The 22120-nt window shown below is 44.3% G+C and overlaps 2 protein-coding genes and 1 pseudogene across 9 annotated transcripts in view; 1 reads left to right on the top strand and 2 right to left on the bottom strand.

Moving 5' to 3' along the window:
• The window catches only part of GART (phosphoribosylglycinamide formyltransferase, phosphoribosylglycinamide synthetase, phosphoribosylaminoimidazole synthetase), a 28182-nt gene extending 15332 nt beyond the window's left edge, over positions 1 to 12850 (bottom strand). Inside the window, exons 1-10 of one of the 2 annotated variants that reach the window (XM_058661684.1) lie at positions 12539 to 12850; positions 10825 to 10999; positions 8854 to 8949; positions 8270 to 8444; positions 7058 to 7169; positions 6343 to 6411; positions 4282 to 4407; positions 2508 to 2595; positions 2103 to 2188; positions 1750 to 1918 (exon numbers count right to left, since the gene is read on the bottom strand). In XM_058661684.1, coding sequence (XP_058517667.1) covers positions 1750 to 1918; positions 2103 to 2188; positions 2508 to 2595; positions 4282 to 4407; positions 6343 to 6411; positions 7058 to 7169; positions 8270 to 8444; positions 8854 to 8949; positions 10825 to 10969 — 1066 coding nt within the window. In that variant the 5' untranslated portion in view covers positions 10970 to 10999; positions 12539 to 12850. The remainder of the gene's footprint in view (positions 1 to 1749; positions 1919 to 2102; positions 2189 to 2507; positions 2596 to 4281; positions 4408 to 6342; positions 6412 to 7057; positions 7170 to 8269; positions 8445 to 8853; positions 8950 to 10824; positions 11000 to 12538) is intronic. The other variant, XM_004594129.3, reaches the window with a different exon arrangement.
• Positions 2859 to 3039, bottom strand: LOC118758915 (U4 spliceosomal RNA; annotated as a pseudogene).
• A 498-nt stretch (positions 12851 to 13348) lies between the features above and the next one.
• SON (SON DNA and RNA binding protein) overlaps positions 13349 to 22120 on the top strand; it is a 32288-nt gene continuing 23516 nt past the window's right edge. Inside the window, exons 1-2 of one of the 7 annotated variants that reach the window (XM_058661683.1) lie at positions 13349 to 13738; positions 16580 to 16749. In XM_058661683.1, coding sequence (XP_058517666.1) covers positions 13662 to 13738; positions 16580 to 16749 — 247 coding nt within the window. In that variant the 5' untranslated portion in view covers positions 13349 to 13661. The remainder of the gene's footprint in view (positions 13739 to 16579; positions 16750 to 22120) is intronic. The other 6 variants (XM_058661682.1, XM_058661680.1, XM_058661681.1 and 3 more) reach the window with 6 other exon arrangements.

Genomic DNA, 22120 nt, shown 5'->3' with positions numbered 1-22120 from the left:
AGGCTCCAAGCAGGGAGCTGGATGGGAAGTGGAGCAGTGCCCATACAAGACTGCTGTGTGTTCAAGGCGAGGATTTAGCCACTAGGTTACTTTGTTGGTTCCTAAAGGAATAAATCTTAAAAAAAAAAAAAAAAAGCAAAAGCAAGCAATCGCTAATTTTGCAGTTGTCCCATGCAGGATTCACACAGCAGCAGACTTAGTCGGAAGGTGAGCAGGTAAAGTTGGGCACCAGGAAAGGCTATTCCACATCTTCTGTGGAATCGTCACATGGCCTCTGGGCTTATGACAAGGGGACTGACTTATTTAGCATTTTAAAAACACACTTGTTTAATATTTAACTAAAGGCCTCACCATCTATGAAAAGGGAAGAGAAGGCATCCTTTTAAAACTTCCACTGTGCTGTACAAATACCTCCTGTGATACACTAAACCATCGGTCAAGCCATTCAAGGTTCCATGTGTCTGCATTCACAGCCCAGACTTCCAAAGCCCACATCCTCAAAGCAGTTTACAGGAAAGGCTCTGGGGAGGGGCAGCACTTTGGTGCAGTGGGTAAAACCACTGTCTTAACGTGCTGTGGAAAGCAGTGGAGGAATAAGTCCTTGGACCTCTGCATACATGTGGGAGAATACAAAACAGCTCCTGGTTTCAGACAGACCGCTTCTGGCTGCTGTGGGCATTAGGGAGTGAACTAGATAGATAGATCACTCCCTCAATTTTTAAATAAATACACCTCCAAGGGGAAAAATTAAAAAGAAAGAAAAAGGATGCCCTGGGGTATTTTGGAAACTGGGTTAGTGTAGGGTATTTACTTTGCAGAAAGGCAAATCGATCACATCCCTCAAGTGTGTAGGAGTGGGTGATGTCGTGGCCTAGAGCACCGATTCTAAGCCAAGTGACCCAGCTTCCCTGCTTGTGGCCTGGAAAAAGCAGAGGATGGCCTAAGGCTTTGGGACCGGGCACCTGCGTGGAAGACCCCAAGTTCCTGGCTCCTGGCTTCAGATTGGCTCAGCTCTGGCCGCTGTGGTTACTTGGAGAATGAATCACTGGATGGAAGATCTTCCTCTCTGTATATTTTTGACTTTCCAATAAAAAGATGAATAAGTCTTAAAAAGAAAAAAAAAAGAAAAGAAAAGAAAAGAAAGAAAAAGGGCCAGCAGAGGACCCAGCTTGGTATACTACTGGCTAAATCCTCGCCTTGTATGCACCAGGATGCCGTATGGGCGCCAGTTTGTGTCCCAGCTGTTTAATTTCCCATCAGCTCCCTGCTTGTTGCTTGGGAAAGCAGTAGAAGATGGGGCTCAAAGCCGTGGGACCCTGCATCCGCATGGTAGACCCGGAGGAGGTTTCTGGATTCAGCTCAGCTCAGTTTTGGCTTCTGTGACCATCTGGGGAGTGAACCAGCAGATGCAAGATATTGCTCTCTCTTTGCTCTTTGTAGATCTGACTTTCCAATAAAAATAAGTATGCCTTACAAATAAATAGATTAATAATAATAAAAGGAGGAAGCAGAACTAAGCAGAGTGAGCAGTTCATTTAACAGGCTGTAAGGGAGCAGGCGGCGTGATAGCCAGTTATCTTGAATGTTTGAATGCACATTCCCATAAGCAATGATTGATACAACAGCCTCTGCAAAATTTTTGGTGGCTTTACATCCTTATCAGGTACAGGTATTAGCAGCACAGGGAGGCCTGCTGGGGGCACTGGTCACTGGTACCTTTTCAAACCATTTCTCATTCCCCCTGCTTACCTGTGATCTCCACACCCTTGGCATAGGCTCCAGGATAACCCTGACTTGCCATGACTATAGTTACAGCGGTGTGGTCGTCTAGCCAGGCGGGCAGGGACATGCAAAGCAGGCCATCTAAGGCGGACTGAATCACTTCAAAAAGATCACTTTTAAGGAGTGGGAGAATCACCTGGAAGAACAGAATTAATACCACAGCTGAGATAAATTCCTGTTTTCCTAAGACATTTTGATTCGCAGGCCAGTAGCAGAATTTGCAAGAATTTCTGAAAGATAATCCAAAGTTCACAAATCCCAAGATTAAGACAACACACAGAGGATACACAACAGTAGTATCTTAATTAACTGTTACCTACTTGGCATTCTGGATCACCAAAACGGCAATTAAACTCCAGAACTTTCGGGCCATCTTTGGTCAGCATTATACCAGCATACAAAACCCCTTTGATACAAAACAGAGAAGGAGAGAAAAAGAAATCTGAAATGAAGACATTGTAATTAGGAGTATAAAACCTAGAATACATGTTTCATGCTCTAATTCTGCCCTTTAAATAAATAAAATAAACATTATTTAAAAAAATTGGTGGCAGGGCCTAGACTGGAAGTGGAGCAGCTGGGCACGTACTGGCATCCATGTGGGTGGGATGCCAGTAATAATGGCAGCTGTTTTACCCGTTACAAAGCAATGCTTGTCCCAACAAGTTTTCCCCAAAGTGCAAACGTCCTCCATAGTGTGTTCACAGCTTTATCGACATGTTTACCTATGTAAGGAGTGCCCTCCTGCTGCATGCCGTCCACTGCCCTCTGAAGAATAGTATTTTTAATTTCTAGTAACAAGTCCTTAGAAACCTGGGGAACATAAAGAACAAGTATTAACTGACATTTACCAAAAACCCCAATTTATGCTCAGTATCATATGGGACAATGAACGGGCAAGGAGAACTGCCAATTGTTACTAGTTAAGTAGGCTGAGCACTTCTTTCCTAATTTCACAAATCCACCAGATAAGTACCTTAGCCTCAGCTGTACAGAACAGTAATGAATTGGAAGACAGCCAGTGGCAGGGCCTATACATACCCATACATACTTTTCGCTCTATAAATTACTCCTCAATGGCTCATCAAATACCATAACATTAATTTCTAAGTACGATGTATACTCTGAAGCTGGTGAAACGGTAGAGACTGGATTATGTATTTATAGTAAAAATATTAATGCCAATTACTTTTCAATTAGCAATAATCACGCCTTGGATAAACCTCATTGGCTACGATATAGCCACTGCGCAAAATTCATGCCAATCACTTTACTATGACAACTTGTTACATAGTCTGTCATATTCCTTTAATCAAACTCACCAAAAATTGTTTTATGATATTCTTTGCATATCCTTTGAGGATACCCAGTCATATTTTACAAACTTATAACTGAAAAATCTAGTTTTATAAACTTTGGTTAAAATTTAGAAGCAGAGCTTGGCGCGATAGCTTAGTGGTTAAAGTCCTCGCCTTGCATGCACTGGGATCCCATCTGGTCGCCGGTTCTAATCCTGGTGGCCCTGCTCCCTGTTTGTGGCCTGGGAAAGTAGTTGAGGATGGCCCAAAGCTTTGGAACCCTACCTGCATGGGAGACCCGAAGAGGCTCGAGGCTCCCGGCTCTGGAATGGTTTAGCTCCAGCTGTTGCGCTCACTTGGGGAGTGAAACATTGGATGGGAGATCTTCCTCTCTGTCTCTCCTCCTCTCTGTATATCTGACTTTCCAATAAAAATAAATCCTAAAAAAAAAATTTAGAACCAGAATCGGCTTAGCTCCAGCCATTGTGGCCACTGGGGGAGTGAACTGGTGGAAGGAAGAGCTTTCTGTCTTTTCCTCTGTGTAACTTTGACTTTGCAAATTAAAAAAAAAAAAAATCTTGAAAAAACAAAAAATCTCAAAAAACCAAAATTAGACATAGAGCTGGTTCTTTTGTTAAAATCACTATTACCAAACTGTAGTTTCAATACTTGTAAAGCCCTCAAAAAGGTGGCTTGGTTTTAGTCTTATACTGAATAAAAATATGCAAAAGGAATATTTATCAGAAACAATTATGATCAGCATTAATTAAATCTACAGTGGTAACCTACTTACAATCCAATAATGCACATTTAAAAAATAAACTCTTCAGAAATGTGAAGTCTAGAAGAAATTATGTTCTGTTTCAGTTCTCAATTTAATTCTCCCGTATATCTACACAGATTACTTAGATGTGGCTATCCAAAGCATGATGGATTATTCTAGACTGCAATGCATTGCCAGTGATTAAACATTGAGTCTGGAAAGGAGATGCTGGGAAGATCTATTCACTACATATCACACGTTAGATTATCTTAACCAGTCATCAAAGGCTCTTAGAAAGGATTTGAGACCATAATACTTGCAGTAGAAAAACCAAACTTCTGATTAATAACCCAACTCGCAGAAAAAAAGCCAGAAAAGCAATACATTAAGAACTCACTTGGAGGCCCAAGCAATTACCACTGACCCCCTGGCAAGTACCTGAGGTGCTGGACAGTAGGCTCCCATTCCCCCTGTATTGGGACCATGATCTCCCTCTAGTAAGCGCTTGTGGTCCTGTGCTGGAGGCATGGGGGTCACCGTTTTCCCATCAGTGAAACACAGACACTATGGAGACAACGGGAGTTAACTCACTTAAAAAACAACACAACAACAACAAAAAAAACGATAAGGTGAAGCATATGTACTCTGCCTCTTAAGGGAAAAGTTTATTTATGAAGAAATACTAATTGAAATACATTAAGCCAAAGCTGCATATATCAAGCAGATCCCATATGGGGTAGGTTGCTTGATAGTTAAGATGCAGCTTGCCAGCAGAACAGAATTTAACTGGACAACAACCCAAACAAACGGTAACAGCAAGTAATTTTGGTGAATGGAGCCAATGGTCATTGGGAGGGTGACATCATCCTTGGATTGGTGCAATCAGCAGCATTCCAGAACTATTCAAACCACGTGGACAGAACCCTTGGAATATGCACACATGGAGACTCTGGGTTGATATAAGGTGGCAGTTCCTCAACCCTGGTTACTGGGACATGTGGAAAGCCATGAGTGTTTTCCCCTTTGTTTCTCCCCTTACCACAGTAAGAATAGGTAATAGCAGGGCCCGGCGGCGTGGCCTAGCGGCTAAAGTCCTCGTCTTGAATGCCCCGGGATCCCATATGGGCGCCGGTTCTAATCCCGGCAGCTCCACTTCCCATCCAGCTCCCTGCTTGTGGCCTGGGAAAGCAGTTGAGGACGGCCCAATGCATTGGGACACTAAACCCGCATGAGAGACCTGGAAGAAGTTCCTGGTTCCTGGCATCGGATCGGCGCGCACCGGCCGTTGCGGCTCATTTGGGGAGTGAATCATCGGATGGATGATCTTCCTCTCTGTCTCTCCTCCTCTCTGTATATCTAACTTTGTAATAAAATAAATAAATCTTTTAAAAAAAAAAGTAATAGCAAATTTGGAAGCAACAAATTCACCCAATTGTCCCTAAACCTTGATCCTTTCCCCCGATCAACCATGTTATCATTATTTTAAAAAATGATAATATATAAAATTTATATAGTAAATCATATTTACAAATAAATTATATTTATTTATATATTATATATAAATAAATTATATTTCTTTATATAAATTTTATATATAAATAAAGATGGTGCTTGCAACATCTGCATCCCATATTGGAATGCCTGGTACAAGTCCTGGCTTCACATCTGAATCCAGCTTCCTGCAAATGCACAGCTCGGGAGGCAGCAGGTGACAGTCCAAGTAGCTGGATCCCTGCCACCTATGTGGGAGACCTGGATGAAGTCCCAGGCTCACGGCTTCAGCGTGGTCCAGCCATGGTTGATGCGACCATTTGGGGAACAAATCTGTGGGCTGAAGATGTCTCTCTCTCTCGCTCAGAGAAATGTTCATACTCTATAAGTGAAATATTTCAATATTATCCTGTTTAAGTTTCTAGGCATCAAAACTGTTACATGTGACTTATTTCCCTATTTATTACATAGTAAATGCATGCAACAGAAAAAACATGAATGAAAACAACAAACAAAACCGTTGTGTTTATCTAAGAGCCAGAGAGCCAGTCCCTATATGCTGGTTCGCCAAATGCTCATAATGGCTGTGGTCTGGCCGGGGCAGCCCAGCCTCCCAGGAGCATGGCAGGAATACAAACAGGTTCGTGGTTCTTCCATCACCGTTCTTCTCAGAGTCTACACTATCTGGAAGTAAGAATCAGGGGCCGGAATCAAATCTGGTACCCTGACACAGCACGCAGGCACCCCAACAAACACTTTTGAATTAACCCAGAACTTTAATAATATTTAAGTCCTAGTGCTCCCATTAGCATACTGGAGATAATTATAGAAAGAAAATTTTTTTTTATTTTTGTACTTCAAACACTTAATGTATTCAAATTTCATTGTAGCTGCTGGGTTTGTGTTTTTACATGAAGTGGCCAGAGTAAATCAATTTGTTTTTGGGGACATATTTATCAGAAAACAGCTTCTCGTACTCTGTAAAGTTCAAGACAGGAATATACGTACAGAAATCTCTTCACCTTCAAGAAGTTCTTCAACAACAATTGTTTCTCCAGCTGCTCCAAAGGTTTTCTCCTGAGTATTGATTTGAAAAAGAGGGTTAGTAAACTAATGTACCTGCTAATGCTGCCCAATGTTCTTTAACGTGATGATGCAGAACAGACAGTGGTACAGGTGACATGGAACATATCACTATCACTCTCCTGAGTACTTTGCTTTCCAATCTTCAATTAGGAAAAAGCAGATATTTCATTTGTTACTTAGCATTTAATCCATATTCTTCATTAGAAGTTTATTACTTTTGATTGTAAGCTGGGTTTGAAAAGCAGATTTCTCTAAGGGGGTACAACTATAAGACCTAAGATTGATCACAAGAGTAAAACAAAGTAGCTTGCTGACAGCTTCATTTGCCTATGTGGGAACACACAAGACAATTATTTTATCTTCATGAATGGCTTGAGAATTTAGTACTCAGTTTTACAGTATGATACTTTTCTACCTTTCAGCAGCAGACAACAAAGGATGTCAGAATTTCATTCAAATGAAAAAACTCATAGTTTAGTCTGCAGTTTGGATGTGTAATATCCGTTTTATTAAGAATGACTATAACATATACAATTAAAAAGCATACCTGCCGGCGTGCTTGTGTATCATTTTGTAAATCTAGGAGTATATTTACCCGGCACAAAAAGAATGAACTTTTGCAGAAAAATCAACCAACCTGCATCATCTCCTGCACAGCCTTGCAGGCTTCTTCTCTGTTCTCTGCAACAATGACTCCTTTCCCAGCTGCAAGACCACTGGCCTTCACAACCAAAGCAGGGAAGTCTGCACTGTGAAGACACAGCAAAGCTTCATACTCAATAAGTCCTCAGAAACGAACAGGCTAAATGGAATTGTGTAATAATATATCATATAGCAACAGGAAAGCAGAAAAAAATTATCATTCCGACACTCTTCTCATATATTTCCCAGCAGGATTGGTACACATGAGGGTGCTTCAAAAACTTCATGGAATGCTGACTTGTCCTTTAATTCTGCTTTCCATGCACTTTTTGAAGTTCCTCTGTACAATTATGCTTTTTATCACTTACATGAGATCACATAAGCAAAAATCTTTGGAATAAACAGATGCATTCAGCAGATATGCAGCGATCTTTGACAAAAAGCAGCAAATCATATTCTCATTTAAGCAGACGAGGTGGCTACACAAGAACAATGGTCAATGCCGATATGCACACCATTTCTGGAAGGACACCCTGGAGCCTTCCTAGTGGGACTCCAGAAACTGTAAGGAGACTTACCCAAAGTAAGTAACAAACTGTCACGCCCCCAAGGCAGCTGGCTACTAGGAAATAATAATATTCAGGGTCAAAGAAACCCTGTAGAATGAAGAATGAATACAGAATGAAATTGACCAAGTGAACAGAAAACATGCCAGGTAGAAGCAAGTGTCAATGAAAAACAACAAAACAAAACAAAACAATAACACAGCGACCACTAACATTCATTCATTGCTCAACATCTTCTAAATAACAGAGAACCAGGGAATTCTAATTTTAAGATTCGGAAATGGAGTTGTGATAGAGATGACCATGCAATGATCCCTCACTCTTGCTTACTCGTTATGTCAAAAATCCACATCCTTCATGCTGTGAGATGCCATTATGTTTATCAGTTTGAATGTGTAAACACATGACTATCCAGTCAGGTATATTTCTTCCCTAGGAACTATTCAACAATTAATACTAAAATCTCATCTTTCTCTAAGACTATTAGATTACCTAAATACATATGATCCCATTTTTGGGAATCTTTTTCTCCATAATCACCCTTGTATAAATTCATGACAGCCTAAAGACGCAGAACTGCATGTCTGCCACAGTGGTGCCATGTAGACCTGACTGTGCTTCCCGGGCGGCCTCCCACCTACCTCAGGATGAAGTGGCAGGCTTCCTCAGGGCTGGTGAAAGCTCGCCAGCGTGCAGTCGGGATTCCGTGCCGATCCATAAACTCTTTGGCAAACCTCTTGCTAGATTCCAGTTGAGCTGCCTTTGCTGTGGGGCCGAAGCATCGCACTCCTGCAGATGTCAGGCTCTCAACAACCCCTGCAGAACCAAAGTGGCGTAAGGAAACCAGGGATTTTCCAGGCGCCTTAGACGGAATGCGAAACAGCACTATAGTCCCTCCAGGCTTGGAGAGGGTGGATGGATGGTGGCAGAGACTAAGATCCGATCAAAAGACTACCAAGAGGTCATTGGAATTCAGCAAAAGCTCTGTGTTACATCTGAATACATGGTTTAGTAAACAGAAAAAACAAAGATATAGAAAATGCTTCCCACAGCAGTAAATCTGATCTGTAGCTCAAAACATCTTCAATCTGTAAAATTCAAGATGGAGAAAACCCTTTAAGCAATTTATTACACTAGTCCCCATCTGTAACATGAACTGCATGAGCGATCCGTAAGCTCCTGCTGGCACTGCGTGTACCATCCCAACAAACAGAATGCACTTTACCGGCGGCCAGGGGTGCCTCGGGTCCAACCACCACCAACGCAATGTTCTCGTGTTTGCAGAACTGGGCAAGGGCAGCGTGATTGTCAACTGAGATGGCTATGAACACAGAACACAGCACAGTCACAAAAGCATTAAGTGAAGCTTACTCAGTGATCTAAGTTAACACTAAATGCTTTCCTTTTGTATGCCTGCTAACTGTTGTCTTTACTAACACAGACGACAGCTGCAGCAGGAGAAATTCAGCAGAGTACTTTAGGGTAGGCAATAAATTCCAGTAGTCTGTAATTATGCAGCCAGTTAAATGAAGAAGGTACTAACTAGTAAACTTATCAAAAACACCACAAATCATGGTGCCCAGGATACTGTTGTTGACTAAGTCAAAAACACATCATTACCACAGAATGTACCCAAAAACTGATCTTTCAATGCCATTCACTCAAGATTTACTCAAACTCAGTATGCGTTAGATACTCTTGTAGGTACTAGCATGAAGACGTTAAAATTAATTGCATTCCTAGACTTCAGAAAGCTTACAACCCATTTATGTGAATAGCAAACATCAAAAAATTAAGCAAATTCATTAGGAGGTGATTTGGGGGACAATTTTTCTCTGTGAGAAGAGTTGTTGAACCTAAACAGTGAATGGCCATTTTAAGATACAGCTTCCTTGTCCCACTTACAGGCCAGATTTATTTTCTCTCCTGCTGGAAGTGTGGCTAATGAGCAGCAACTCCAACCACATACTAATCCTGGCTGGTTCTTCAGGCGCTCTCCTGTTCCACTGCACTAAGACTACTGGCGGGCATGTTGCTGACTCACGGTAGATGACAAGTACTTACTTTCATCAATTAAAAAAAAAAAAATCTCATTTTAAAAAAAGGCTTACTGTTTATAAAGAGCAGATAAAGAGGGAGAGAGCTTCTACCTGCTGGTTCACTCCTAAAATGGCCCCAACACTCAAGAGTAGACCAGGTAGAAGCCAGCAGCCTAGAACTGTATCCATGTCTCCCCGTGGGTGCCAAGGACCCAAATTCCTGGGCCATCTTCTGTTGTTTCCTAGGCACAACAGGGAGCTGGGCCTGAGGCAGAGCAGCCGAGATGCCCTGGGGTACTAGGTGGCAGCCTAACTTGTTGCACCACAATGCTGACCCCATTTGTAACTTTTGGATGGCTGTTTAAAAAAATTTAAGGAAAACAGCATATTCTGAATAGCAAGATAACAAACACAACATATGGTATGTATCCAGTATTCAGATTGGCATGCATAAGAATTCCCATAAAATTATGGAAAATAAAACTAGAACCAGAGACGTTGGGCAGTTATCATCAGCAGTGGAAATTACACTCCACTTTTCTGGGTCTTCTAGTTGGGTGCAGGGGTCAAACTACTTGGATGTCCCCTGCCGTATTCCCTGGCATGTTAGCAGGGAGCTGCTGGCACTGGAATTGGTGCCCACATAGAATGCCAATGCCACAGGTGGTAGCTCGACCTGCTTTGTAACAATGACAGTCCCTGTTCTGTTCCACTTTAAAAGATGATTATTGGAGCAGATGCTCTGCCTAATAATGGTTAAGATCTCAAGATACCTGCACCCCATGTCAAGGCCCCTGGATTTAACACTTAACTCTAGCTCCTGACTTCAGCTTCCTGGTAATGTCTACCCTGGGAACCAGCCAGTGATGGCTCAAGTGATCAAGTTCCTGTTACCCATGTGGGAGACCTGGACTGAATTTCAGGCTTGCAGCTTCAGTCTATTTAGGGAACGAACCATCAGATGGAAGACTGGTACCTATGTTGGAGACCTAAAAGAAGCTCCTGGCTCCCAGCTTCAGATCCACTCGGCTTTAGCCATGGCGGCCATTTTAGTGAACCAATAGTTGGAAGATTCTTTTCTCTGTCTTTTTGCTCCTAGGAACTCCGATCTTAAAGTAAAATAAACTTATCACAAAAGCAAAACAAAACTTGATTACCAGTGTTGGAAATCTTCCCAGAGCAGGCAGTCCCTGCATTTCCTGGGGCAACCAACACCTGCTGGATATGACGGGACTGTGCGAGCTTCCAGGCCAGCGCATGCTCCCTGCCTCCATTGCCGATGACCAGAACACGGGCTGTCATTGCTGTGTGAATGCCAACGGACAATGAGACCTGCATACACACAAAAAAACCACAGTTAAAAAACAAACAAACCACAGTCAGGAAGTTAGAATGTACATGGTCCAGGAATAATCCTCAAGCATGACTTTATCCAGTCACTTTTGAGAAACTAGAATTCATAATTCGGCAGATATGATTACTGTCCTAATGGAAAGGGAGGCATTTTAAGAATTAGGCAGGCAGGCCTAGAGGTAGGTTATGAAGCTAACAGTGATTTAATTCCTGTCATGGTCTGAGCTTCAAGCATTGCCATTTAATCCCCATAGCGCAGCATGAAGAAGATGGAGACTGAATCTTACAGAGGTGTCTAGAGGTGGATTGATGTGATTAGGATGAAGAGATAAAGGCACTGGGGTGGAGCCTCTGCGACTGCATTCTTCAAAGCCCCTTAAGAAAGGACTACTCAGGCCCAGCAGCATGGCCTACCGGCTAAGTCCTCGTCTTGAATGCCCCGGGATCCCATATGGGCACTGGTTCTAATCCCGGCAGCTCCACTTCCCATCCAGCTCTCTGCTTGTGCCCTGGGAAAGCGGTCAAGGACGGTCCAATGCTTTGGGACCCTGCACCCATGTGGGAGACCCGGGAGAGGTTCCTGGCTCCTGGCTTTGTATTGGCGTAGCACTGGCTGTTGCGCTCACTTGGGGAGTGAATCATCGGACCGAAGATCTTCCTCTCTGTCTCTCCTCCTCTCTGTATATCTGACTTCGTAATAAAATAAATAAACCTTTAAAAAAAAAAAAAAAAAGGACTACTCAGACACACTTCACACCATGGATCCTGCCACATTGGGAGTCTTTCGGCAAGACAGCCTCCACCAGTTACAGTCCCTGGGCCTCGTACCTCTTCAAGTGTAAGTCAAACAAATCTTTTTATAATTTACCCAATATTGTGCCATTAGGAATGGAAGCTGGATATTTACAGCTCATTTAACAAGGCTCAAAAATGGAGTCTTAGTAAAAAAAAAAATGAATCAAAGTAATTTTAAAATGTGCATTTTCAATTTTGGGCACTTGTACATAATAGACTTTAAACCTGTGCAAAAGTGAAATTGTTGAAGGCAGGGCTTGGCAAATATCTGTATCATTTAACATATAAGAGATGGGGACTTAGTTTTTCCTGGGTACTGCAGAGGGCACGTGGAAGGAATCCAAATATTAACATTGGCTTAGAGAGCTTTGCTAGGGTTGAGACCCACAGTCCACAACTTGCTGTATAACTATGCTGTAAATACAGTAGAAAAAAGTATAAAGGATCAAGTTAACATCATTTCAAAGGACCTGCTGAAGAAAGCAGACAGCAGAGCCCAATCACAAAAGTAAAATAACAGACAATACATAAATACAAGCATAAATAAGTACATAATAAAAGCATAAATAAAGTACACCAAAGGAAGGTTATAGCCAGAAAAAAAATCATGAAAACACAAAAAAGGCCTAGCCATCAAACAAAACAGGAAAAGGCAGAAAGCTCGCAAATGCGAAAGAGTAAAAGTTAAAATAGAAAAGCACATGGCCACCCTCTCCCATCTACCGCAGTGAGGAGCAGGCGAAGCTTTCTGCAGCGCAGCCACTTTCTCGGGTTTCTTTCTGTTCCTCCTATACGAAAGCCCTTGCCTCCAAGTATAAACCCACGCCACTTACAAGCCACGGGGTGTAAGAACCGACTGCAGGCGAGCACGCCACCTGCTCGGGTTCGCTCGGCGGAAGTCGGCCGGGCCGGGATCCGGCGCGCTCCGGCGGGCCCGCCCCGCCGAGGGTCCCCGCCCCATTGGCCGGCGCGGCTCGAAGGCCCCGCGGCCAGGGAACGCGGGGAGCTTCCCTCCCGCCCTCGGGCGCGGTCGCCGCGGCTCTTGGGTAGAGACGGGCGTGTTTGGTTTTTTCTTTTCTTTTTTCCAAACACTGTATTGTGGGGTGCCACGTAACAGCTTCCCTCCTCCTTTACTCTGAGGCGTGCGAGGGGCCCTCGCCATGCCCCCTGCCCCCGGCTCGAGCTAGTTGTGTGCTGTTCACGCCGGTCAGAACCGACCGGGTAACTGTATGACACGCGGAACGCCTGACGAGCCCCCAAAGCGTCGGGTCTGCAATGCGGGTTCCTTCAGGACCCCTGCCCTACTGCTAACCAAATGAAGGCGACTGAAGTGGAGGGCACTGGGAGGGATCACAGAAATCAATGCTTATTCACACAAGTGAGAACGGAGGCGGGCTAGCTGGCTCCCGGAGGCATGTCGCCGACTCGGCGTGCCTCACACACGGAGCTCCCATGTCTAACACCCTATTATCCTTTTTGCTCGCTTTCCTCGCTAGAGTGAGACTTTCAACATGCCCCAAACACCGTAGACAGGTCACAATTTAGACCAACAGGGCCACCATGGAGCTGCTTCTCCTGTAATGGCGCCTGCGTCAGACACTAACATGGCGGCCGCAGCCGTGTGCGGCGCAAACGTCAGCACCTCTACCCCAGCCGCTCAGAAACAGCCGGGGAGAGCCGGGCCGGGCGCACTGATTGGCTGATGGGCGGAGCGAGCCGGGCTGGATGCTCCTGAGGAGCCAATCAGGAGAGCGAGAGCAGGAATTGGCCGGCTGCGCCTCTTCCCGAGGCATGCTGGGAGCCTGGAGGACTAGCGAGGAGGAGTTGAGAGAACGGAGCGGACGCCATGGCGGCCGACATCGAGCAGATTTTTAGATCTTTCGTGGTCAGTAAATTCCGGGAAATCCAACAGGAGCTTTCTAGGTAAGCGCTTCCCAGGCTTTTCTGCTTCCGAAGGGACGCGAGGGCCCTCGCTTCGGCTTCCGAGGCACCCTTCTCCAGAGACGCCGTCGTTCCCCGGCTCAGGCTCCGCTGCGGCCCCGCCTGGGCCCGGGATCCATTTTCCGGGCCCTCCCCTCGGCCCCCCATCCGCCCCCTCCCTGCCCTCCCCGAGGACTCGGACGCTTCGGGGGGTCACCCCGCACGCCCTGCTCGCCGTCTGCGCCGGGATGTCCGCTCTGGGCCCCGCCGGGCAGCTCGGAGGCCCGGGCCTAGGCCCTCGCTCGGCTCCACCTCCGCCGCCGCCGCTCCCCTCCCCCTCCCGGCCTCGCCGAGCTGGCCGCCCGGGGCCGGCGGGCCGCCCGGGGCCCCCAACGGCCGTTTCTGGTCATCTTCAGTCCGGTGCTGGAAATGGCGAGCTTTGGGGCCGTTTCGAGGCCGGGATTCCTGAATTAGACGATTCGGTCCTAGCGGCCCGGCGTTGGCCACCACGCAGCGTTCTGATAGGCCAGAGTTTCGAATTTAAAACCATTCAAGTTAATATTAGTCATTGGGATGATAAAATATTCGAGTTGGGGGGGTGGAAGGGAACTTTGGGATACGAGCGAAAGTGGACTTTGTGAGTCGCTCCCTCCACGCCGCGTCCGTTGACATCCTCGACCAACACGCCGTCTTTGCGGTTGCTGTTAGGATTTTACGTGGATTTCCTTGGTTTCCCGGAACCTTCTGGAGGAACGATGTCCAAAGAAACAAGTGCTTACACAGAAAGGGTTGTGTGGGTCGTGTTGTTGATTCCTGCTGCTGTTAGGCCGTTTGCTTTCTAGACAAGATCTACTTCTCGAAATCCGGGAGACGGGAAGAAGGGAAACGGAAATCTCTCTTCACGTCCAGTTGTTTTCGTGAATTGGTATTTTGAAAGTTGAGAGCAAGAAGTTTTTGATTTGGAGCCTCCCCAGATATAGGGCAGGTGGAAATGAAGGGTCCTGACGCAGGATGGTTGGGACAGAGCTGTGTTACTGCTAGGATTGTTTCTTTGTAATGGCTGGTTTAACTGGGAAATGTGTCATCTGATTGTGGTGTTTTTAGGATTTAGGACTAGAGAAGACCCAGGCGGAGGGAATTTGCCATTCCTAGGTGCTTTCAGGTCACATGCGATGAGGACTTATGTTTGCTTATTTTAATAAGCCTTGGCTTTTTAAAAAGCAACTTATCGGAGACTAGTTTTTTTGTGGTTATGAAATAGAAAAGCAGTTTGTGTTCTGAAGCCCTCAAGTTTTTCATTCATTGTTTTCTTGTGCATGGAGATGACACAGTTTTGGGAATGAGATTTTGATTTCCACCTAATATGTGAATAACTGATCATCACGGTGTCTTTGGAACATCCTCATGACTGCACTGGCTTCTCTTGTATGCTGTTGTACGTTTAGGTTTGAAATTTGCTTTTCAGTAATTGTGATCAGCATCCTGGTAATCTTAATATGAAATCATAATCACCCAAGGAATTGGCTTAAAATAGTAATTTTCTGAGATGAAATTTGTAATAACTAATGTACGTGACCACGTAGTATATGCAAAGTGCACAAATGTTTGCTCCAGAAAGAAAATTAAAAATTTTGCAAGATTCATTTACAGAAAAGTAGACAGTTTTTTCATTATGTGTAGTTCATTATCAGTTTTTATTTGCCATTTCAGTGAGATTTTTTTTTTCTTTTGTGCTTTTTCACTCACCAGTGCAGGTGCTGACACTGACATTGAGCTAGTTGTTTGTATACAGACACGTTGGAAGCCGGGCGTACCTCCAACGAGTTGTGATCTCCTGCGAAGTTTGTGCTTAATTCTCTAATGTCTAAAATCAGAATAACTAGTAGTGATCTTAGATTTGTGTTGGAATCGACCGAGCTAAATAATGGAGACCACTGGAACACTATAATTACTATTATATTAGGAAACTAGCTAAATGTTTTCTAATGACAATTTACTGGATTTTTTTGATCCCTCAATGTTTTGATAGTTATTGGAGTGTAATTCTCTTATGTGTTTTCAGCAAAATTGAAACTGAAATGAAATTGAATTATATTTAAAATTAATGTTTTTCAAAATTTATAGATTCACATAAAAATAGAATGAGGAGGTGAATGACAATTTATGTGAAAAATCTTCTGAGCTTGTGAATTGAAAATATGCTAAGCTGTCTATCCTTTTACTGTTACTATAAATGAGTTGTCACTTGATTATGTAAATTTTTTTGAACAACATTGTTTTCATCATGTTTTAGGTAAGCAGGTAAAAATCATGTAAATTATTTTTCCTTTAAATCTTATGTCATTTCAGTAACAAACTGACCAGAGACTTCAGTTTGTCCTTTTTACGCAGTATTGGTAGCCTGTGCTTTTTGTCTTTAATACTGCTGCTGGTGATTGTTGTGATGTGTGCACAGGTGTGATTTTATTGTGGCTGTAGTGTCTACCAGATTAGGTCATATGTGTCTTTGGATTTGTGGTGGAACCCATGAGAAAGCTGTAAAGGTAACTGAAAAGCTTTAAGTCAGATTTCTGGGGCATTTTATGTAAAATAAGTAAATAAGTAAATAAAAAGAAGAGAGTGTTTGAAAACCTGTTTTGAAAAATTTCTCCTAATCTTGACTATTAAGCGTTTTACTTAAAAATGAATATGTCCTAATTGTAAGACTGTGAAGGAAGTCACGTATGAGCATCTGAATTGGGAAACATGCATCCAAGGGACAGTATAATGTAAGATGATATTAATTAGGTAGTACTTTTTTGTATGGTGTGATAAAAGATTAATCTGATACCTTTTCTTATTAAGTGGAAAGAATGAAGGCCAGCTGAATGGTGAAACAAATCCACCTGTTGAAGGAAACCAGGCAGGTGATGCAGCAGCTGCCTCTGCCAGGAATCTCCCAAATGAAGAAATAGTACAGAAGATAGAAGAAGTGCTTTCTGGGGTCCTAGACACCGAACTACGAAGTAAGCCAGGTAAGTTGGAGATAATCAGCTGTCTGAAAAAATGTTTAAAAGTTTTTTATTATTTTTTTTTACGAGAAAGGGGAAGACAGATGAATCTCTGTCCTTGGGTTGACTTCCCAGATGGCTGCAGCTGCCAGGGCTGTGTAAGGCTTAACCTAGTGGATAGGGGCTTCATCTGGGTCTCACACTTGGGCCATTAAAATGGAGCAGGTTTGTGGTGCAGCAGTTAAGGAATGAACCAGTGTCCACATGGCTGAAGGCTCAGCAGGAGGAGACAGCCAAGTTCAGGAGTGAACCAGCAAATGGAAGAAAGATTGTTTTCTCTGTCCTTCTGTACTCTACATTTCCAATAAAAATGAAGCTTAATATTAAAGAGTTAAAAATGGCTTCCATCTGTTAGTTCACTGAAATGGGTGCAACTGCCAGCGATGAGCCAAGGTGAAGCCAGGAGCTGCTTCTTGGTCACCTACTAGAGTGCAGGAGCCGAAGTACCCGAGCCATCCCGTGTTGTGTTCCCAGAGGCATTAGGAGCGAGCTGTATCCCAGCAGGCCTCTGATGGAAACCTAGGGTCCTGGGCATTGGCTTAACCCATTGCTCAGTAAACAAAAGCCCCAGTGAAAGTTATTTAAATGTAGCTTAAATCTAAAACCTTCATAAATTTAAGGTAGGATAGTTCCCCCTTTTTTTTTCTTTAAGATGTATTTATTTTTCTTTGAAAGGGAAATCTACAGAGAAAAGGAGATACAGTGAGAAAGACCTTCCATCTGATGGTTCATTCCTTAAGTGGCTGTCACTGCCACAGCTGAGCTGACCCGAAACCAGGAGCAGCAGCTTTTTCTGGGTTTCCTCCATGGGTGCAGGCTTTGGGTTCTTTACTGCTTTCCCAGGCCACAAGCAGGGAGTTGAATGGGAAATGGAGCAGCCAGAACAGGAACTGGCCACCCACATGGGATCCTGCCTCATTCAAGGCGAGTTTAGCCACTGTGCTGGGCCCTAATGCTGTCCTTTTTAAAAGACATTTTACAGACAGCTTTAATCTGCTAGTTTATTCCACAGAGGACAGTACTGGATGGGAGCTAGGAATCTGGAAATCTGGGTTTCTTATTAGGAGAGTGACAGGGAACTAAGTATTCCGTGAGCATCTTTGCGGTCTCCGGTGCATTGTCAGGGAATTGAATCAAAAGTCAGGTAGTCAGGACTCAAACTGGGCTTTCTGGTAGGGGATATGGGCTTTGCAAGTGGTGGACTTTCTTGGATAAGTCCTCCTTTGAAAGTTTGAGTGTGATTTGTTACTGATTGTTATGTGAATTTTTCAAAATTTCTTTCATTGAAAGGCAGAGTGGAGTGAGAGCTGCTGAGCCCTCATTGACTGGTTCACTGCCCAAATGGCCTCAATGGCCAGGGCTGGGCTAGCTTAAAACCAGGAGCTAGGCGGTTCACCTGGGTGCCGGGGGCCCAAGCACTAGAGCCACCTTCTGCTGCTGTCCCAGGTGCATCAGTAGGGAGCTGGATTAGAAGTGGAAATTCCAGGACTCAAGCTTGTAAAATATACCAGGTGTATAGCACACAACTTACCCTACCACCATACAGTGCTGGCTCCTACATGTTGGTTTTGAGTGGTCAGTAGCCAGGATCTAATCTCTTTTGAGAGAGAGCTGTCTGCTGATTCAAGACGTTGGTGGTCCTAGCTGGGTTAGAACTCAGTCTGTGTCTTCCAGCTGGGTTGGCAGGAATCCAGTTCCTGGAGCCATTCCTGCTGCCTCTCATGGTCTGCGGCTGTATAGTCTCTAGGTGGATATTGAACCTGCCAAGCCAAGGATCCACCCCTGTAATAATTTTTTTTAAAGATTTATTTATTTTATTACAAAGTCAGATTTACAGAGAGGAGAGACAGAGAGGAAGATCTTCCGTTGATGACTCACTCCCCAAGTGAGTCGCAGCAGGCTGGTGCTGCGCCGATCCGAAGCCAGGAACCAGGAACCTCTCCCGGGTCTCCCACATGGGTGCAGGGTCCCAATGCATTGGGCCCTCTTCGACTGCCCTCCCAGGCCACAAGCAGGGAGCTGGATGGAATGTGGAGCTGTCGGGACTAGAACGGGCGCCAATAAGGGATCCCAGGGCGTTCAAGGCGAGGACTTCAGCTGCTAGGCCACGCCGCCGGGCCCAGACCTGTAATAATTTTTTTTTTTTTCAAAGATTTATTTTATTTTCATTACAAAGTCAGATATACTGAGAGGAGGAGAGATAGAGAGGAAGTGGAGCTGCCGGGATTAGAACCAGCGGCCATATGGGATCAAGGCAAGGACCTTAGCCACTAGGCCACGCCGCCGAGCCCCAATAATTTTTAAAAATACCATGTAGGGGGCGCGGCGGCATGGCCTAGTGGCGAAAGTCGTCTCCTTGCACATGCCGGGATCCCATATGAGCGCTGGTTCTGATTCCAGCAGCTCCACTTCCCATCCAGCTCCCTGCTTGTGGCCTGGGAAAGCAGTCAATCTTCACATTAAAAAAAATACCGTGTAGGAAGTTTTATTTTATTTTATTTATTTATTTTTTAAAGATGTATTTATTTATTACAAAGTCAGATATACAGAGAGGAGAGACAGAGAGGAAGATCTTCCGTAGATGACTCACTCCCCAAGTGAGCCGCAACGGGCCGGTGCTCGCCGATCCGAAGCTGGGAACCAGGAACCTCTTCTGGGTCTCCCACGCAGGTGCAGGGTCCCAATGCCTTGGGCCGTCCTCAACTGCTTTCCCAGGCCACAAGCAGGGAGCTGGATGGGAAGTGGAGCCTCCCATATGGGATCCCAGGGCTTTCAAGACGAGGACTTTAGCAGGTAGGCCACACCGCCGGGCCCAGGAAGTTTTATTTTAAAATGCAGATTAGGAGCCCTGTTTATCAACTTAGTAGCAGAATCCTCGCCTTGCACACCTGGAATCCCATGTGGGCTCCAGTTTGTGTCCTGGCTGCTCACATTCCTTTCCAGCTCCCTGCTTGTGGCCTGGGACAACAGTAGAGGATGATTCAAAGACCTGGGACTGTCCTCCTGCATGGAAGAATTGGAAGAAGTTTCTGGCTCCTGGCTTGAGACTAGCAGCCACTTGGGGAGTGAAATAGCAGATGGAAGATCTTTGTCTTTGTATCTCCCTCTATAAATCTACTTTTCCAGTAAAAATAAGTCCTTAAATAATAATAAGATCCAAATTGGGGGTTTTTATCCATTTCATGTCCACTAGAGTTAAGCATAATGAAGACGAACTGATTTGGATAATTAGCATTTCTATTATTTATGTTTAGAAGACTTTTAAAAGACAAATTTATTTTTATTGGAAACACAGAGAGGAGGACAGACAGAGAGGAAGATCATGCGACCGATGGTTCATTCTTCAAGCGGCTGCAATGGCTGGAGCTGAGCCAATCCGAAGCCAGGAGCTTCTTCCGGGTCTCCCACAGGGGTGCAGGGTCCCAAAGCTTTGGGCCATCCTCGACTGCTTTCCCAGGCCACAAACAGGGAGCTGGATGGGAACCAGGACAGCCAGGATTAGAACCGGCACCCATATGGGATTCTGGTGCATTCAAGGCGAGGCCACCATGCTGCTAGGCCACCATGCTGGGCCTTAGAATTTTAAGCCTTCTGTAGATCCAAGGCTCTAGGTATGTTTGATTGAATTAGTGACCTGGGCTTTGCTAAATGAAATAAACAATAGAAAGTGTTAGGGGTCTAGTGCCATAGCCTAGTAGCTAAAGTTCTCTCATGGCCAGGATACCATATGGGTGTGTCCTGGCGCCTGGATTTGGATCAGCTCAGCTGCAGCTGTTGTGGCTGCTTGGGGAGTGAATCAATGAATGGAAGATCTTCTCTCTGTATATCTGACTTTGCAATAAAAATACAATAAATCTTAAAAGAAATTGTTAGAACATACAGTGTTTTATTAGGGGCTTGGTGTTGTGGTACAGTAATTTAAGCCACGATCTGCATTGTCAGCATCCTGTATGTGTGCTGGTTCAGGTCCCAGCAGCTCCACTTGTGATCCAGCTTCGTGCTAGAGTATCTTCGAAAGCAGAGGAGCATGACCAGAGTGTTTGGGCCATTGTCACCCATGTTTCTGATGAGTTCCAGGCTGCTGGCTTTGGCCTGGTCTTGTCCCAGTTGTTGTCGGCATGTGGAGAATAAATCAGGACATGGATGGAAGATAACCTGTTTTTCTCTGTGTAACTGTGTTTCAGATAAATCAATAAATCTTAAAAAACAAAACAATAGCAACAAAAAATCTGCCATGTGCCATGCATTTTTAGTGATTGCTGGAATTTCTTACCAGCTTCATCTGGGTTACCTAAGGTTTATTTTGGCTACTTTAATGGAAGGGATATATTGTAGGCATGATTAGCTAAAATTCAAGTTTTGCTTAATGCTTTGTATTTTGTGATGAGATGTTTGCATGTTGCTGAGAGCTTGCTGTCACGTTGTTTTGTGTGCTTTGCATGGCTTTGTGTGATTTACTTAAAATGCAGAGTCAGAGAGATCTTCTGTTTCCTGTTTTGCTTCCCAAATGGCTGCAGTGGCCAAGCTGATGACAGATCAGGAGATTCTTCCAGGTCTCCCCCTCGGGGTAGCTCTCTGCTGCTTTCTCAGGTGCATTAAAACGTAGTTTTATGGAGCAGCCAGAATGTGAACTGAGTTCCTGAAAGAGATCCCCTGCCTTGTGGGTTCTGTCTTAACCTGCTTTGTCACAATGCATGGTCCCCACTATGCCGTGAGTTTAGACTTCTTTATTATCTGCCTCTTAAGAAGGTACACTGTCAGTAACTTGACCAAGGTCTTTCACCAGTGATTGATTTAGGTTAAAAAGCAGACGTTCTGTTGTAGAGTGCCAAGATATCGCTTGTATCAGTTAGAATTAGCAAATGATATAAAATTCGAGACTGATGGTGTGGCACCATCTGTTAACTTGCCTCTTAGAACCTGGGCATCCCTTGATAGTTTGAGGCCTGGCCATGCTCTTCTGATCCAGATTTCATTGAAGTATCTGGGAAGGCAGAAGCAGAAGCAGATGGCTTAACTGAAATACTTGTCTGCATATGGAGACCAGGATGGAGTTCCCAGCTCCTGGCTTTGCCTGAGCCCGGACGTGGCTGTTGTGGTCATTTGGGAAGTGAAACAGGGAGCCAAAAATCGATCATCCCCATCCTCTGTTTCTTCCTCCTGCTCTCTTACTCTGCCTTTCAAAATCAGGAATTAAGATAATGTGAAATGTGCATGATAAAAGTAGCTTAATTGTAGTTTGCTGTGTATTTTGTGAGCTGGAAATATACCAGTTTAGAAAAGCAAATATTTCTATGGTTGTATTATAATCCAATAATTATTTTCAAATTAAGAC

This window comes from Ochotona princeps, chromosome 3 (genome assembly GCF_030435755.1).
Source record: "Ochotona princeps isolate mOchPri1 chromosome 3, mOchPri1.hap1, whole genome shotgun sequence".
Classification (NCBI taxonomy): Eukaryota; Metazoa; Chordata; class Mammalia; order Lagomorpha; family Ochotonidae; genus Ochotona; species Ochotona princeps.
The sequence above is the reverse complement of the archived record's forward strand: the minus strand, read 5'-3'. Positions and strand labels throughout refer to the sequence as shown.